Raw genomic sequence first — 12092 nt, 5'->3', positions numbered from 1 at the left:
TATGCTTAATTGGCTCATTAGGCAGATAACATGCCAGGTGAGTTCAAAGCGGGACACTGTACTCCTTCAGCGGGCTAACTCCTCTGACATGTTATCCGTCTATTTAGTCAATTGCTCTATATCTGGCCAATCTGTGTTCTGTTACCATGTGTTGGGCATCCATCACAAAGTTTTCTGCATAATATTTCCATTGTTATATAAACCTAGACCAACGCGATTATCTTACCTTCCGGGACGACCGTACTGCACTGTGTCTTCAAGAAAAGGACGCCTTTGTAGCAAGCATTTAAACTTTAAGGTTCAATCATGAGTGCAAAACTGTACGTTTACTGTAGGACCGTCTAGTACGGCCGCCCCTCCCCTGCTGAGGCCCCGACCCGTTACCTGGATACCTGGATAACCTTTGACTTTGGTTGACGTCAGCGCATTCATGGCGGTCACGCGCCAGGTAACACCGTCTCACCTGCGTGTTTACGTTCCGTCAGGTGTGTTTACCTGGGCGATATCGGGGCTACTGAGAAGGCCCGCAGTAGGTGTGAACAAAGGGCAAATTGGCACACTGACTTAATATCATTAAAGACATCCTCTGAGACCCCCCCCCCCCCCAAAGTAGTAAAGCAATGCGGGCAAAAAAAAATTTGAAAAATTAAATAATGTCTCTAAAGCACGGGAATGCAAAGCTAGTATTGTGAATTTGCGGCCGTTCATAGCGACTTTTACGACAAGCCGATACATGCTGAATGCATGAATGGATACTGTACTATGTACTGAGTTCTTGAGTCGTGGAGCATCGGCAGCCTGGGTGACGTCATCTATAGTTACCACAGGCTCCCTACCATGGACTACGGAGGATGTCAGCCAGGCCAGAGCCTCGGAGGTGATGTTTTAAGTTTGTTTTTGAAAACAGGTGAAAATCAATGCACGCGAGGATATCATCCATAAAGTTAAGGCAGTGTGCCCTACGTGTGTACAAAGGGCATGTTGGTGCTTAGTAAAAGCTAACTGCCAGGGGTCCCCACTGCTACGCCGTTTGGTTGGGCCATACTTATAATTACTAATCTCCAATCAGATGTTTCGATGGCCGCAAAAGTATCAAATTGGCCAGGCAGTATCCATTTGTCTGGCCAACCTAATACTGTCTTTTGTGGTCAGCGAAACATCTGCTTGGAGATTAATACTTACTTCATTATACTGATCACAACAAAAGACACCCCAAACTTGATACGAGCACGCTAGAAAGGACATGTGTCTCTATTGTAAAATCTAAATGACCAAGAAGGTCGAATAAATGACTGAGTACGTAGAACATGGGTACAAAACAATGATTCAGACGTATTCTATATTCTTGTCAAGGTTTTTTTCTTCATATTTCCTTCTTCGACGTTGGAAGAATTAGCTCAAGGCTTGGATTAAATTTGGAGGCTCTAGGGCTGGGAGTCGTTTTTTTTTTGGTGTGTGTGTGTGGGTAGGGGGGGGGGTAGGGGCATTTACGTATGCACTTATTTTCCTTTGACTTATACTTATTCTCGAGTTCTTGTGCTGGCCGAACGTAGACACAACAAACTTGAGTACAAATAGAAGTGATATGCCATAAGAAACAAAGCACACTGTAACCCCAACTCCCCCCAAAAGAGACCCAGTGATTCGGCTTGCTATAAAAAAAAACTACAGGCTATTAAAAAAGAACTCCGCTGAGGTGAAAATGAGTACTGTACATGTATTGTCCCCTGTGTTGGTGGCGGCATAAGCTGTAAAAACTTGAGTGTGCCGTCACCACGCACGTCTTGTGATGGCATGTTGGAATTAAGATAAAATAAAAATTCTGCAGCCACCTGTAAAATGCCAGTTTGTTTTTGCAGACGGCTCACAGCAGGTAGCCGGCGCCTGGCTGGCATCGTGACGTCAAGACACAGATTTTTGGTGAGAGAGGCCAGTTCATTTGTAAACGTACCCTGTAATTAGCCTCTGTTCATTGTTTGAAAAAAAATACCTGTCATCAAGAATTTGTTTTAAAGAACAGGTCGCTAGAAAGTAGGTTATGAGGTTATTGACATGGATTGGGCTTCAGTGATAGTATAGGTATGGAACAAATCTGTAGTTTTTTTTTTATTTAAAAAATACCTGTTATTATGAATTTGTTTTAACCAGTGCAATTCAATACTCTAGTCAATATCTACATAATTAAAAACAAAACTGTCCCAAGGTATATCGACATTTATGGAGCAAAAATGCCCAAAATTCTGACAAAATAAAGATAAAAAACGGTTACTTTAAAGGACCTGGATTGTTTTTACGGTGCCTCTCCTAAAATGACGGACTTTATCTTGGGACTTGTTTCCACAAATACAGTTTCAAGTTTGCAATTTCAAATGCCTAAAGTATGAAATACTGATTCAAATGTGCTAATGTGGGACAGTATGTGTCAATATCATACAGATTGCCTTATTCAGAATATTTCCAGTTTTGCCACCCTGAAATTGCATGAGATGCCTTTAAAGAAAGGGTCGCAAAGAAATGTGATTAAGTTATTGACATGGAGTGAGCTTTGCTGATACTAAAAGTATAAATATGAAAGAATCAGTATTTGATTTGTTTGAAAAAATACCTGTCATAATCCATTTGTGAACAAAGTGAACAGGTCACAACGAAGTAGGTTCAATACAAATATTGACATGTCAATTATATGTCATTTATACTAGTAATATACACTGCAATCTACCCATTAGTATACTAATAGTTATATCTCAACAGGGGTACCCATTACTCAATATTAAATATTGACATGGAGTGAGCTTCACAGATAGTATAAATCTGAAAGAATCTTCAATTGGTGTTTTGAATCTTTTTATCCAATAAACAATAAAGAAGTGAATCAGTCTTATATACCTGACAGTACACGAGACAAAAAGACGACTTTTCTCAGCTTGAAAAGCATTAAACAAGCTCGTTACTTTTAATAACAGTTTAATAACTGTTTATTCCTAAAAACCAGCCTCACAGTCTGTACAAAAACATACCGAATACCACTGATTTTTTTACAGTTACATGTACTTGTCTGGCAAATACAAATTAACATTGCAAAACATATACAAACACACGAACAAAAACATCACAAAAAGCCTTACATGGGCACTAATGTAAAGTAAAGACCAGAGAGTCCTAAGAGTCTAACTGCGAAGACTTTTCAGATTGAAGCTGGTTCAATGACCTTAACAATAATTTTACAACTCCATCGGCGGCGTAACTTGATGCAGGTGCGTGTCCGGTTTCCAGTTGTTTTCTCCGCATCTATGTGTGCAAATACTAGCAAAGTGAGACTTAATAAGTCTTTTTAGTGGCATTAGAAAAGAGATTACCATAATATATATAGAAAAGCAGGTTGAATGAACTTTGCAATCATTTTACAGGCCATGTAAGCTAAACTATGTACAACTCTCGGCGATGTAACTTGATGTAGGTGCGTGTCCGGTTCCAGTTCTCGTGTTTTGTCCGCATCTATGTGTGTAAATACTAGCAAAGTGAGACCCAATACGTCTTTTAAGTGGTATTTTGCTTAGAGGTTTTCAGATTGAAAGGTAGGTTCAATGAACTTTTCAATCATTTTTTAGGCCATGTAAGCTAAACTATGTACAACTCGGCCTCACTTGATGCAGGTGCGTGTCCGGTTTCGCGTCTATGTGTGTAAATACTAGCAAAGTGAGACCCAAGAAGTCTTTTTAGTGGTATTTTGTATATAGGTTTTCAGATTGAAAGGTAGGTTCAATGAACTTTGCAATCATTTTACAGGCCATGTAAGCTAAACTATGTACAACTCGGCCTCACTTGATGCAGGTGCGTGTCCGGTTTCGCGTCTATGTGTGTAAATACTAGCAAAGTGAGACCCAAGAAGTCTTTTTATTGGTATTTGAAAAAAAAGGTTGTCTTATTGAAAAGCAGGTTCAATGAACTTTGCAATCATTTTTCAGGCCATGTGAGCTAAACTATGTACAACTCCCGGCGATGACACATGATGCAGGTGCGTTTCCAGTTGTTTCGTTCGCATCTATGTGTGTAAAAACTAGCAACGTGAGACCCAAGAAGTCTTTTAGTGGTATTTGTAAAGAGGTTACCATATTGAAAAGCAGGTTCAATGAACTTTGCAATGATTTTACAGACCATGTGAGCTAAACTATGTACAACTCCAGCGGCGATGTCATATGATGCAGGTGCGTGTCCGGTATCCAGTTCCCGTTTTTGTTCACATCTAAAACCACCTGAAGACACGGTTGATTACAGTTGACTACACCTAATTATAGGTATGAGATCAGGTATGAATGATCGAGTTGTCAAGTGTCATGACATCGAGATTCATCACTCGGAGTTCCTGGAAAAAACACTTATTATAAAGGGTCAAAGAACTCCGTCCAATGTGACATGATAGCTTGGTAAAATACGCTCGATTCTCTGTCAATTTTGAAACTCGGCAGCCTTTTTGAAATTAAAAAAAAAAGAAATCAGCGGTAGACATTGTGCACAAGCTGACCCAATATTCCATCATTGTAAGCTCTTTGAATATTGAAAAAAATAGTGTTAAGTATTTCAGAAATGTGAAAACAATCAGAACTTGATAAGTGGTGTCCATTTTTAACGCTTAGACTTTACATAATTTTTCAGTCTGAACCTCATATCAAAATGCCGTCAAATAAAACTTGGGATCTCTTTTTCCTTGAAGGTGCAATCACAATTCTACAAGATTAATGGAAAATTTTACAAAACGATCTAGAAGACTTAAGCAAAGTATCACAAGACGATCATATGATTGTCATATGATAGTTATTAAAACGATCTAAAAGACTTTAGCAAAGTTTCACAAGACGATCATATGATCGTCATATGATTGTCATGTAATTGTTATTAATGTATTGGCCCACCTGGGCCCTACATTCAAGACAGCCTTGAATATCTATGACAGTGGACAGTGTTATTGTGGGAAGAAGCGAAGCGACCATAACCATCTATTGTCATGTGGGCCATGGGAAGTAAGAACCTTGGCCCATTTTTTAAGCACAGGCAAAGAAACTGGGTTGGAGAATCATTTAGAAAACGAGCAAGTGATAGCTTGCTTTTCTAGTTACTACACTGCCGATGTACATATCAGTAAATTACTAACTAAAATTGTACATAGCCAACTTTGCCTCTGTTACGATTTTTTTAAAAGTAGTAGTCAGTCGGCGTTTGAGTTATTAAAACTTTAGATAGATAAATTCAGGACGAAAACTACTTGTTAAAGAGGTCCTTGGACTAGATAAGCGACCAATCCTGTTGTTTTTGACAAGTGTTTGTCTTTTTTCTGTGACAGAAAACTATGGTATAAAATCTTTCAAGGTTTCCTATAGGATAATTCTGTAGATGATATAAGTCCGTAAACCATAGCTAAGGCGTTGGTTCTTCAGAAGATTTGTATAGATTCTCTTTTCTGCTGGTCAGCAGATTCAAACGTTGCCGTGTTTGTTCTCTGGCATGGTTGTGGGAAGCTGAGTGACAACCGGTAAAGAAGGGTAATGTAGATACAAAATGCCTCATTATTTTGGCATATATCACTTAATCGTCATATTAGATCGACATTTAGTGTATAAGTGGGACACCCGTCCAGGCTGTGCTATGACCCTACCATCGCAAACCAGAGAGAGCAAACTGAGGGCTGGCCTCCATAGCATGCCAAAATCTGGGGGTCTTCAAGGTCTTTGGGATCTTTTATGTGCTATTTTCTGATTGCATATAGAACCGGGCTAATCAGAACACAGCCGAAGACCACCAAACCCCCAGTTCTATAAGCCTGCTACGGAGGCTAACTGAGGGCGTTCTTCGGACATACGTGCAGGCAAAATGCAGATGCCTCGTTACGGACATGCTGTTTTAAAATTTTGTTGTTGGTTGGTTAACGTTCTGTCGTAGCCTTTTTAAAGACTTTATCCACTACGCCATATACTAAAACCTTATTACGAATGTGACTGAGCGCTCGACAGAGATTTCAATGTTGGGAAAAGAATGAAAACAATGCTGACGTTTCAAGAAATCGGTAAATTCACTAGACTAAGTCCGTACAATTGTCTGTTTCGTTGTAGTCACATTTCACATGCATCTTAACTTCTATATTCCATAAAACATAGTTTCTTTCTCTCTTTTATCAGTAGCAAACAAATTCCCAAGAAGGTTTTCAAGAGGTTTGTCTCTGTTGGGCAAACTACCACCAGGCCGACTGTATGGAAAAGTAGGTCAGAAGAGGCCGATGTTTTTATATATTCTTCGTCCTTGACAGTATAATTGTGATGATTCTCGAAAATTAAAGGAAAGTTTGACAGAACAATCTAGCAGATTTATTGTAAGTATCACAAGAATATCATATGACTGAAGATCACATGAATACCATATGATAGTAAATAAGGCCAATTGTATGGAAAAAGTAGGGCAGGATCGGCCGATGTTTTTTTACATTATTCGTTATTATTATGATTTTCAAAGATTAAAGGAAAGTCTGACAAAACAATCTAGATATGGTATCACAAGACAATCATAGGACTAAAGATCTCAAGACGATCATATGACTGAATATCACATGAAGATCATGTGATCGTAATTAAAAGTACATTCAAAACAAAATAATTAAGTCATAGATCCTCCCACTTTTGGGCTGAAAGTGTATAAAAAGGCGGGCCCGGCACCGTACCACACTCTGCGAAGAGAACTCCCTCCAGAGATCTTCGAATTCTCAGACGACTTCTGACTTCACCTCGACTTAACTGCAACTCGGAGCAATCATGGTACGACTTTAAGAACTTTGCCTGTTTTTTAGAACTTTTCATGTAAACCTGTACATGTTCAACTTGTATGTACCTCTATTCCCGTCTGATTTCAAATGGTTTGGGATATTTTCGCCGGTGCATTTATCAGTTGAAAGCTTGCAGTTCGCCACAATGATGGTACGACTTAAAAAAAAAAAAACTTTGCTTGTATTTTAGAACTATTTAAACCTGTACATGTTCACCCTGTACTTTTGTTACCGCTTTTAATCCATTGACAGTTTTGGATATTTTTTCGCCGGTGCATTTGCCAGTTGAAAGCAAGTTTGCAGTTCGGTAAACTAATCATATGGCTTTTAAAACTTTGGCAGTGTTTTAGAACTTCCCGTGTAAACCTAGTCATTTCACATTGTACCTTTGTAGTTATGGACATTTTTCGCCGGTACTTTTTGCAATCAAAAGCCTGCTACAGAAGTAAATCGTGAGTGCACAGTTTGGCAAAATTTCTGGCGGATTTAACGCCCCTTAGAATCGACGTGGAGACACGGATTTTTGTATGGAAGTGGCGAAAATTGTCTAAATGTTTCTAAAGCGAGCAATTAGACTTGTTTGATAGTAGGCTGTAGGCCTATTTGACAAATATCTTACCGCAGTAAGCAGTTGCGCCTATCTCGATGCAATGAAATTTTGTTGCAATGAAATTAATTGTAACAATGTTGCACGGTTTTGTTACAGTCTCTGCCAACCACTCACGATTGCCACATCTTCGGAACCATCAACGGACACGCCTTCGACATGGTGGGAGGCGGCAGCGGCAACCCCAAGGATGTAAGTGCAGCTTTTCTTTTCGTATTTGACTCAAATTTCACTCCAATTCGATTCTGTTCGTATCGAAAGGTGGCCTGGGGTCGTGGGGTCGTGTGGTCGTATGGCGTAATGGCAGAGTGCTTGACTCGGAACCAAGAGGTCCCGGGTTCGAGTCCTGACATGCCACCGATCTTGTGCCCTTGCGAAAGGCACTTAACACGACTTTTCTCACTTAACTCAGCTTAGAAATGAATACTGTCTGTCCTGTATGTGTTCTATGTGTGGGACACAACATGTAAGACCAGTACTAACGGAGCGTCTCTAACTTGTGCCCGAACCGTGCAGGGATCGCTGCAGACCACCGTGAGGTCTACCAAAGGTCCTCTGCCCTTCTCCGGCGTGATCCTGGGGCCGAACCTGGGGTACGGCTACCACCAGTACCTCCCCTTCCCCAGCGGGATGTCTCCCTACCAAAACGCCATCAAGAACGGAGGGTGCGTAGTACCATTTTTGTTCTTATCCTTTTTTTCCAGCCGATTCAAATGCATTCATATAGGGCACGTTTTACGATGTTTTAAATACTTTTATTGTGCATTTCTAATATACATATTTAAAATGCCTCTGCTCAGTGCAAAGCAGAAAGGAAGTGCAAAGGAACTAAAACTGTCTCCAAACTCCCTCCTGCAGGTATGAGAAGCACCGCACGTTCCAGTTCGAGGACGGCGGCGTGATGAGCATCAACTTCCGCTACAGCTACGAGGGCAACAAGATCAAGGGAGAGTTCCACGTGAGTCTGAACTTTCCGAATCCTTAAAGATTTTAGAACTTTATCTTATTCAAATGGGAGTCCAACACCCACATAATGGCAAACTTAAAAGTATGTGACTTAACGTAAACGCAGAGAAAAGCGAGGAGTAAATACGTATTTGTGGTATCTGTAAAATTTCAGAACGGTTAGCCATAGTGGTCTTGTATGGTTTAGAGTTCGGCAGTTCCCAATGTTGTGCCACTTGTAAAAAGTACATATTACCATAATATATATACCTATTTCCTTACACGACTAAGGTAAAAGTAAGTACCTAGCTTCGATTAGGCACGTCCTCTCGAATAGGACGTAAAGCTGGAGGTCCTGTGTTTGAGGAGAACCACACCTTGAGTATGTTAAAGATCCCACCGCACAGTAAAGTCTTATCGAAAAGAAGTCCTTCCCGGTTTGAGTGGATAAAACTTTACAGTCTGATCTTACACAGCTTGGCTATACAAAACTGGGGCACGTGCGTTATGCCTAAAGGCGGTTAACCAATCATGTTGAACAAAACAAAACATTCGCCCTGTCTTTATTGTCTTTCTGACAGATCCCTGAAGGCTTGTCTTCCATGACATGCAGACATATGGCATGGTTCATCGACCCTTTAGCGCCCCAGGTTACCTGGTCAATCCAGTCTATCGTGGTTGCGGCGGATTTTCTTCGGGGCTGCAAAAGCTTAGCCTCCATAGCATGCCAAAAACTGGGGGTTTGGGGGGTCTTCAGGGTCTTTGGGAGCTGTTATGTGCTATTTTCTGATTGCATATAGAAAACATAGCCGGCCTGGATGATTGATTGATCGATGTTGCAGGTTGTGGGTTCCGGGTTCCCTGATGACGGCCCTGTGATGACCAACTCTCTGCAGGCTCACGACAATAACGTCGAGCGTCTGCAAGTTCTTGGCGACAGGACCATCGGCAGCGACAACGTCTGGACTTACACGTGAGGGGCTTCAAACTTTATTCAACATTGATCAGCTTGGAGTCGTGTGGTGCAACGGCAGAGTGCTCGACTCGGAACCAAGAGGTCCCGGGTTCGAGTCTTGACATGCCACCGATCTTGTGTCCTTGGGTTAGGCACATTATATGACTTTCCCCAATTAAATCCATTGAAAATGAGTATTGTCTGTCCAGTATTTGTTTCTATGTGTGGGACACAACACCAGCAACAGCCGCCTTTGTCCCACATGTATTGCACTGTTCCAGTTTCAATATATCAAATCAAATCAAACATTGATCAACTTGGCAGAAGCATATACATGTAATACTTTTGAATTACGTTGACTTTACAGCTCATTATCACTAAACGCACAGGGCAAGTACAATGCACAGAGGTACAAAGTTAAAGATGTCTCTTCTATTTTCCCTGCCACCACAGCGGGAAGGGCAAAGGCGGCACCTACAAGGCCAACGTGATGACCAACGCTACCTTCGCCCAAAACCTGCAGCCAGGCCTGGAGGCCATCATGCCGCTCTTCGTCTTCCGCAAGTACGAGTTTTTTTAAATTTATTTTTTATCCAAACAGTAAGAAAATGAATGCATACGAGATGGCGACAAACCCATAAGTTCCTTAAATACGTCGATGAAGGTTAGACATCCAGGTAATAAGACACGCCAACAAGTAGTCACTCATACTCAAGCAACTGGATATGATTTTGGAAACGGTTAGACATTTCAGCTAGTATTCACTACCTTTCGTCAGTGACTGAGAGACCAAAGGAGAGGTTCCTTGAACTTATATTATCGCCGCCATCTGCACAATGTAATTTAACAGAGCTATGATGATTACATGGGCAAATAGATAAATATACAATATTGAAACAAAGGAATTGAGGTGTAGTAAATATAACCTTGTGTTATATTTGTGTTGTATAGGGTTGACATCGAGGCCTCGAAGACGGAGATCACCCTGGTGGAACGCGAGAAAGTTTTCTCTGATCTCTGCCAGTAAGCAGCAGCTAGCCTCTGGTTCAGCCCGATTTAGGCATTCACGATTCTAAAACAGGGTTGGTCTAGCAAATTCTAGGGTGGCATAAGACAGTATCAAATTGGCCAGGTAGTATCCATTGGCCAGAGAGGGTCCAATACTTCCTGGCCAATTTGATACTGTCTTATGCCACCCTAAGATCAACCATAAGGCAGCATCAAATTGGCCAGGCAAGATCCATTGGCCGGAGGAGCCAATTTGATACTGTCTTATGCCAGCCTGGGATCTGCTTGGAGATTAGGTCTGTCATTTTCAACATAAGAAGTCAAATGGAAGTGCCTAAACGCTCAACTGTTGGCATGCCGTACCCAGTGTTTGTCAAGGAATGACAGATGCAGCAAAGGCAAAATCCCTTGACAAAAACTGGAGTTGTGCAGTCGAACATTTGGGAAAGTTCATTCTTCTGAAGACATTCACACAGAAAGTTGTTCTGATTCTGTTCTGTGAAGCCGTGGATTGCTCGAGTTGGGTAAACCATCGAGCGCTTCTTTGCAGTTTGGATCAAAACTGCATCGCAATTTTTTTAAATGGTGAATAGAGGTGTTTTATTTCCTATATGTTCTTTTCTGGGTTGTTCGCCGATTAAAAACAATCAACTCAATCAAAGTTTACTGTGTCGAAACATCTAAATATATGGCAAGTAACTAGATGCATTTACTACTTAAGAAAAGTCGACTTTTCAATAACAACCACTGTGACAACATCTAAAGTATGTCTCCATTTTTTAAGACTTGAATCCTTTATCAGGGCACCTGTACTTCATATATTCGGAATAAAGGCTTTGGGTATACTTGATTTCATTGTTGACTTGTGTTTTTTTTTTCTATCATTGTGTGGAAATGACTGATACTAGTAAATATACTATTCCACGTCACATAATGCTGAGATATTTGTGTCCCTCAGGGAAGAAATATTTTTTTAGTGTAAGAACAACAAGAATGCAAGAAATGTCAGTTTTGGTAGAGTATCACGATGTTTGTCCCTCTGTGTGCCTGTAATGCAGTTATTTAGTGTTCTGTCAGAGGGCGCTTTAGTACAGTATATGCTTGCTGTGTGGACTGGCCAGAGTACATCAGGACCCTAGAAGCTTGATGACCAACACCTCTAGGTCAGGGCATTTGGGAACATATTAATCCTATTGGTTTGTCCCTGAGAGCGAGAGACTGTGTAACATAAACTAATGTTTGATGATAAAACGTAGTATTAGGGCTCAAACGCTTTCTTTAAGTCGACAATGGCGTTTTTACAACTACAAATATATAATACTAAAGGGAAACAGTGCATGTTTCACGGTGCTTTCTCGGTAGCTTGCCCGGTAAACTTGTACTTGTAAAACGCAGTATTTGTGTTCAAAAGCTTTCGTTAAGTCTACAATGGCGTTTTTACATTTTTTAATTACCACTGAGTTTTTACATTACTACTAAGTGTTACTGTTAGTACGTTGTGTATTTATTGTAGTAGACTGTTTATGTTTTGCTTTATTTGATGACACTGATACACCGTGTTTGCTTAATATCCTCATGGGAGTAACAACGCTTGTATACGTCTATCAGAGGGTGTTTGTCCTTCTGTGTGCCTGCACTGCAGTTATTTAATGTTCTGTCAGAGGGCGCTTTATTACAGTATATGTTTGCTGTGTGGACTGGCCTGAGTATATGAGAACCCTATTAGGTTGATGGCTAACACTTCTTAGTCAAGACAATTGGGAACATAT

General features: G+C 40.7%; 1 protein-coding gene across 1 annotated transcript; it reads left to right on the top strand.

Moving 5' to 3' along the window:
- Positions 1-6953: 6953 nt before the first annotated feature.
- On the top strand, positions 6954-10342 carry LOC109472969 (GFP-like non-fluorescent chromoprotein). The gene is made up of 7 exons (XM_019772833.1): positions 6954-6959; positions 7515-7607; positions 7932-8080; positions 8274-8373; positions 9203-9333; positions 9769-9879; positions 10267-10342. Exons 1-7 carry the CDS (start codon positions 6954-6956, stop codon positions 10340-10342), a joined length of 666 nt encoding a protein of 221 aa, XP_019628392.1.
- The last annotated feature ends 1750 nt before the right edge of the window (positions 10343-12092 follow it).

The sequence above is a fragment of the Branchiostoma belcheri genome, unplaced genomic scaffold (assembly GCF_001625305.1).
Source record: "Branchiostoma belcheri isolate BF01 breed outbred unplaced genomic scaffold, Haploidv18h27 scaffold29, whole genome shotgun sequence".
Lineage (NCBI taxonomy): Eukaryota > Metazoa > Chordata > Leptocardii > Amphioxiformes > Branchiostomatidae > Branchiostoma > Branchiostoma belcheri.
This window is presented reverse-complemented; position numbering and strand designations above follow the sequence as displayed.

Bases quoted from the DNA above. Each gene is read 5' to 3' on its own strand.
- LOC109472969 (XM_019772833.1), top strand. The intron at 8,081-8,273 runs GTGCGTAGTACC...TCCCTCCTGCAG, and splicing joins AACGCCATCAAGAACGGAGG to GTATGAGAAGCACCGCACGT. The intron at 9,334-9,768 runs GTGAGGGGCTTC...CTGCCACCACAG, and splicing joins GACAACGTCTGGACTTACAC to CGGGAAGGGCAAAGGCGGCA.